Raw genomic sequence first — 6669 nt, 5'->3', positions numbered from 1 at the left:
ATTTATATTAAACATATCCTTCCACGTCTTGTTATCCACTTTATAAACCTTATTTCCCATACTAAATGCGAAGTCAGAGTCCTTGAATTTTCCACTCAATCCCGAATAGAATATTCTAACCATGTCCTCATTATAGTTTTCGTTACATTCTAGAAAACCGTTAATCCCTTGATAGTTCATGACATCAACAATTTCGGGAATGTGCATTCTATTGGCTAGAATATTGAATATATATTTTAAAATAATTTTAAAATAGTCTAAATTAATATAAAAGATATGATAAGATATATTTAATATTTTATTTTAAGAATTAATTGGTTGTGTTTTGCCCTTTGTTATAGATATGTTGAGTTTTAGAAATTATAAATTTGTATCTCTTTTGTTATGGTGGAGTGTGACAATCTTTAGAATTTTATAGATGAAATTAGAAATATGGGTTTAGAGTTTTTTTCGAGAAATTTTTGGAGTTATCTAAAGGAATTAAGAAATACTTTTAAACTCATTGGATTTGTGTAATTGTTATATTGAGAGTTGGAGAGATTGAGAAATATTTGGGTAGAAAATAAGGTTTGTTCTTGGGAACTTTGTAGACTATTTTCTTGTAACTCATTTATAATCCCTTGTAACAACTTTTGACGCGGATCATTTAATCGAACTAGGTAAACAAATCTTTTGTGTTTCTTGTCTTCCTTTATCTTCTTCTACAAAGTTAATTCATTGTCTTATTGAATTGAAAGTTATTTTTACTTAAGGCCATTTATTTTGAATGACATTGTTTTTTGTCTCACATATCAAATTTATTTGTGTAATTGAACTTCTCTGAAAGTGATTCTCATTATTCTATAAATTTCACAATAGTGTGTTTAGATAAGATATTTTAATTAGAGAATGTAGTGTTTTGAAACAATTTAAAATGAATTGAATGAAATTTATTATTTGGATTAAAAAATGTGAATATTTGTTAAAATGATAAAAATTTATGAAGTATTTTGTATAAGTTAAATTTAATTATTTTAAAATGACAAATAAAATCAAAGAATTTGAAACTTTGTCATTTCATAGAATGTGAATGTTAAATTCAACATTTTTATTATTTTAAATTGTACATGTTGGTCAACATATTTCCCAAAATTTATAAATTGATCCTTAAAAATTTTCAAAAATTGTAAATTGATCTTTAATAATTTTCAAATTTTAAAAATGGATCCTTTTAAATTTTAAAAAATTACAAGTTGGTCCATATTTTTCACATTTTAAATTTAACCCAACTTTTTTTAATTTACAAAATTATCCTTAAAATATAACAATAAAATAATTTTAATATTCTATTCAAATAAAAAAATTTAAAAATAAATATATTTTAATTAAATTATTTAGATTTTCTCTCTCATCATATATCTCGTGTCCAGAATCTATGGTATTGTAGAAAATTGAGTGTTGAAATAATAAAACTTTTCAATTTTAGAGATTTAAAATTTGTCATTTAATGGTATTAGTGGTGTTTGCTATATAGTTTATATCGATTTTGAGATAAAAATTTATCTAATTTAAAAATAAATTTATTTGCGATTCAGTTCAAATTTATATAATTGATTTAAAAAGTTCGATCCAATTTGATCTAACTTTATGTGTTTCAAATTGGATCGATTTTTTAATATCCAATAAATTATATTTTTTTATTAAGATTATAGAAATTTTAATAAATAATGAGTTTAATATAATATATAACATATAATATATTAAAAGTTAATATTATAAAATAAAAATATCAATTATGGTTGAAACAAATAAAAAAAATCAAATAAATTAATTAAATTAAACTAATAAATAAGATTAAAAATAAATATCATCACACAATGTATTATATTAATAAAAATAAAAAAATATAAAATGTATAAATTTAAATCCATTTTCATAAATCATTCTGAAATCCAATCTGAATAGAGAGATTTTTAGAAAATGATATTTCAAACATATACCCAATAATATTCTGTTTGTTTAGAAGAGATTGATTAATAAACAATCGAAGAGTAGATTGTGTATATCCATTGTATCCATTTGGGTTGCGATAGCGATAGAAGACAAGAAACAACCATAGACGTGAATTAGTTAGTTTCACCTACTCCATATAGCAAATTCAGCCAACCAAGAGAACCATTATTTAATACTTAAACTAAAGTTGTTGCTGTTTAAGAGTGAACCAACTCATGGTTACAAGTCACAGGTTCACCAACTGGTGGTTAAGCTTTTCAACCCATAATTTCAAGCAAACTAAACAACCACCATTATTTTCTTAATCCATCATCTCCCACACGTGACTATCTCAACAATGTTTCATCATCATCACTCACACTACCAATTATTTATTCCTTTTCAATAATAAAAAAATGTAGCAGTAGTAGTAGTAGTTGGTGCTGTAACATTTAATATTGTTTTTTATGTAATTGGTTGGTACCGTTCTTCCAATCATAAGCTGGTCGGTTACTCTTTTTGTTTCAAATCAATAACATATCTCTTGTTCCAATTCTCATTTCTCTACCTATGTTTTTCATCTCGACTTAGGTATTTCCTTTTTTTTATTTACTCTTATTTACTTTTCTGTTTCATGTTCATTAGTAGTACTATAATAATCATGATGTAGTATTGTACCTTTTGAAGATGATGATGATGTAGTATTGTTTGGATTTGAATTTGATGATTAAAAAGCAGAAAATTAGAATGTTGTTGAATTTATGGTTGTCTTGCCTTGTTTATGTTTGTTACTCTTGCTTCAATCATATCATAATCATAATGAGTTTTTGATTGAAATTTGTTGTTATCAGAATAACTGAGGTGGTGTTGCGTATTGAGTTCATCATCACGAAGCCGATTGTGTTTCAATCCTGAGAATTGAAAGAGATATCAAGCTGATTTCATTCTTGTGAAGAGACCAGCATCAAGTACTTGACAATGTATCCCAATCATTCATTCTCATCAGTGTCTTACGCGGATATGTTCACCGCGAGCCCTCTGTTACCTCACAACTACTACAACGAATCTGTTGTAGGAGAACAGAATGAGGCAGTGACTATAAAGTCCATTGATCAACTTTCTGATCCTTGCAACTCTCATTTAGATTGTGACCAAAATATACAATGTCAAGGGTTATCTCTTACTCTAGGGACACTTTTGCCTTCTACATCATCTATCCCTCCATTTCAATACCAGTATCAGGACACCGGTTTTGTATCACTCATGAATGATACTTGTCTTCCAAAGGGAACTACAATATCTAATGATGATGAGTTGAAAACTGCTGAATGTATGACATCTATATCTTCTGGAGGTTTTCATGACATTGCCAAAACGGAAAGTTTTCATGACTATCACCCTTCAGATCAATGCCTGCAGGGCTCGTCATCGGGATTTTCTAACATTTTCTTAAACTCCCAATATCTGAAGGCTGCACAGGAGTTACTCGATGAGCTGGTTAATGTCCGAAAGCAACGTGGAATGGAAAAACAAGAAAAAGTACGCGAAATTGGATTAAATAACTCAAAAGAAACTGATGGAAAATCTACTACTCAGTCTACGCAAATATCTTCAGGCCCTAATGATTCTAATTCCAATCCTTCTAGTCAATTAACCTTAACAGAGAGGCAAAATTGGTTGGATAAGAAGACAAAACTTCTGTCCTTCTTGGATGAGGTAAAATGCTTAGAACTCATTATGTTTGATTGCAATGCATCCAACCTTTTTAGTTGTCATAGTTGATCACCTTGTTAGATTATGTTAAGCTAGCTTATGGCTGATGGCAGAATCAATAATCCTCCCTTTGTGCTGATTGTAGGTAGACAAGAAATACAGACAATACTGCCATCAAATGCAGATTGTGGTCTCATCTTTAAACACGGTTGCTGGCTGTGGAGCAGCAGAACCATATACTACACTTGCATTACGAACAATTTCACGCCATTTTCGTTGCCTGCGCGATGCAATCAGCACCCAAATTCAAGTGATTCAAAGAAACCTAGGGGAACAAGAAGGAATCCCTCGTCTCAGATATGTGGATCAACAGCTTAGACAGCAAAAGGAACTTCAGCATCTTGGTGTTATGCGGCACGCTTGGAGGCCTCAAAGAGGACTTCCTGAAAACTCCGTTTCAATACTTCGTGCCTGGCTCTTCGAGCATTTTCTTAATCCGTATGTGTTACTTTATTATTGTATCATATTATAGTACACGTGTTTATTTTAATTAAACCGTTTTTCTAATTTCATTTGATAATTGATACACCAGTTACCCCAAGGATTCGGAGAAAATAATGCTAGCTACGCAAACTGGTTTGACAAGGAATCAGGTATACTTATAATTAATCAAGTTATTTGTTGCTAATCTCTATTGAGACAATCAAATTTTCATATCATATGTTATATATCAGGTGGCGAATTGGTTCATTAACGCGCGAGTGCGTCTTTGGAAACCAATGGTTGAGGAAATATACAAAGAAGAGTTTGGTGATTCTGAGATAAACTACAATAATTCATCTGAAAATCACCTCATCAAAGGTAAAAGAGATTATTATTATACTCAAGAAACTGAGTCACAGGACAATGTACAAACTATTACTATTGATAGTGTACAAGCCTATTCCACTAAAGAACATGCAATGGATTATGAAAGTAAAAAATTGCATGGTGGTAGTAACGAAAGGTTCAGCGTGAAAAATGGCTTTTATTCAGAAATAGCTTGTGATACTGCCACATATGATTTATCAGAGATAGGTGGTGGCCACCACCAACAACACCACCAACAGCAACAACAGCAACATGTCTCTCTTTCATTGGAGTTGAGGAACTGTGAAAACGATGGGTTAGCCACATCACAAGATGCCAATCACAAAAGACACAATAATAATAATATTAAAAATAATAATCAGATATTGTCTTCTTCTTCTTCTTCTGATATACTAGTAGACTATGATTTCACAGATTCAGGAAAGCAACAACACAGGTTTGGCAATACTCATTTGTTGCATGAGTTTGTAGTATGAAATCTACCAAAGATATTTTTATTTTTTACTATCAATATGATTTAAAGGTATCTCTGGAAAGGTGTAGTACTTTCTTTCACACAAAGATGAAAAGAGAGAGAGAGAAAAAAGACTATGCTGCTGTTTTCTTTTTCATTCATTCGCGTTGCCCTCATTGTTCATAAAAGTGATGTAATTTCACAAACGTACAAAATATACAGATAGGTATATATATTTTTGTAGATATTCATTTTTCATTTTGCTTGTAATAATAATAATAATAATGTTACAGATGATTGGTTTCATTATATCTGCAGGCAATTTTTGTGAAAAAAATTTATTATCATTTTTTTATAAGGAAATAGTGTAAAAATTGGTAATATGTACGATGTGAATGTCCTGACTTTTCTTAAGTAATTTTGATTGACAACATGTGGTGTGGTCCATGTGCACACTTTGTTCCCTCAATAGTGACTTCCTTGGAAGCAATTGAAGAGGAGAATAACAATTTTGTTTAGCCTCTTTGACTTCGTGCATGATTGGTATAGAAGATGAGTTTTATGAAATTACATGGAGTTATATGGAGTCCATGTGATATTAAAAAATGTTACAATGTTTGTGTTTGATTTTTTTTTATGTGGATTGGATTATTGCCATGTAAGAAGAATTAAACCAATTCACCAGAAATGATGTATGGGATCTTGTTTCAAGACCTGAAGGATTCAATATAATCGGAACAAAATGGGTGTTTAGAAACAAGATGAATGAGCAAGGAGAAGTTATCAGAAACAAGGCACGACTGGTTGTTTAAGGGTATAATCAACAAGAAGGTATTGACTACAATGAAACCTTTGTCCCAGTCGCCAGGTTAAAATCTATTAGACTATTAATTGCTTATGTTGCTCAATATAACATAACATTATATCAAATGGATGTTAAAAGTGCATTTTTAAATGGTTATATTGAAGAAGAAGTGTATGTTCATCAACCTCCTGGATTTGAAGATCCAATATATCCTGAACATGTTTTTAAACAGAAGAAATATTTATATGGACTAAAACAAGCTCCCTAAGCTTGGTACGAACGTTTAAGTTCATTCCTTCTAGAAAAAGATTTCATCAGAGGTAAAGTTGATACAACACTATTTCGTAAATCATTTAAAAATGATATCTTAATCTGTCAAATATATGTGGATGATATTATTTTTGGAACTTCTAATATCTCTCTTGGAAGAGAATTTGCTGAGTCTATGCAGGCGGAATTTGAGATGAGCATGATGGGTGAACTAAAATTCTTCAACCCCCCTTCTAAGTGTTTTCTCAACCTTCATTGTATATTAACAAATCTTAAAGGAATAATCTAAAAAAATGATCGCACACCACGTGTTTGAAAAAATGCTACTTTTTGTTTTCATTATGTAACTTGTCGAATAACATTGTTTGATCGATTGACGCGTAAGAATTTTTATGTAATTGTTTGGTTAGAGTTGTGTGTTGATTAGATTATAATCATTTTCATTAAAAGTGGTTTTCATATCAACACAACTCAAAGAAAAACTCTAAAAAAATCAAACGTGCACCAAGTGTTCCACAAATTGCTTGTTTGTGTTTTATCATTAGTGTCATTGGAAATAGGTAACCGTCGTGATTTGTGGTAAACG

General features: G+C 30.2%; 1 protein-coding gene across 2 annotated transcripts; it reads left to right on the top strand.

Annotated features, from left to right (window-relative positions):
• The first annotated feature begins 2039 nt into the window (after nucleotides 1-2039).
• LOC131654844 (BEL1-like homeodomain protein 7) lies at nucleotides 2040-5333 on the top strand. Of its 2 annotated transcripts, XM_058924772.1 has the most exons (5): nucleotides 2040-2562; nucleotides 2823-3687; nucleotides 3830-4182; nucleotides 4277-4337; nucleotides 4419-5333. In XM_058924772.1, exons 2-5 carry the CDS (start codon nucleotides 2950-2952, stop codon nucleotides 5028-5030), a joined length of 1764 nt encoding a protein of 587 aa, XP_058780755.1. In that variant the 5' UTR covers nucleotides 2040-2562; nucleotides 2823-2949; the 3' UTR covers nucleotides 5031-5333. The 2 variants fall into 2 exon arrangements, with proteins under 2 accessions (XP_058780755.1, XP_058780756.1); XM_058924773.1 differs by lacking the exon at nucleotides 2040-2562 and having other exon boundaries at nucleotides 2660-3687.
• The last annotated feature ends 1336 nt before the right edge of the window (nucleotides 5334-6669 follow it).

The sequence above is a fragment of the Vicia villosa genome, linkage group LG3 (genome assembly GCF_029867415.1).
Source record: "Vicia villosa cultivar HV-30 ecotype Madison, WI linkage group LG3, Vvil1.0, whole genome shotgun sequence".
Lineage (NCBI taxonomy): Eukaryota > Viridiplantae > Streptophyta > Magnoliopsida > Fabales > Fabaceae > Vicia > Vicia villosa.
This window is presented reverse-complemented; position numbering and strand designations above follow the sequence as displayed.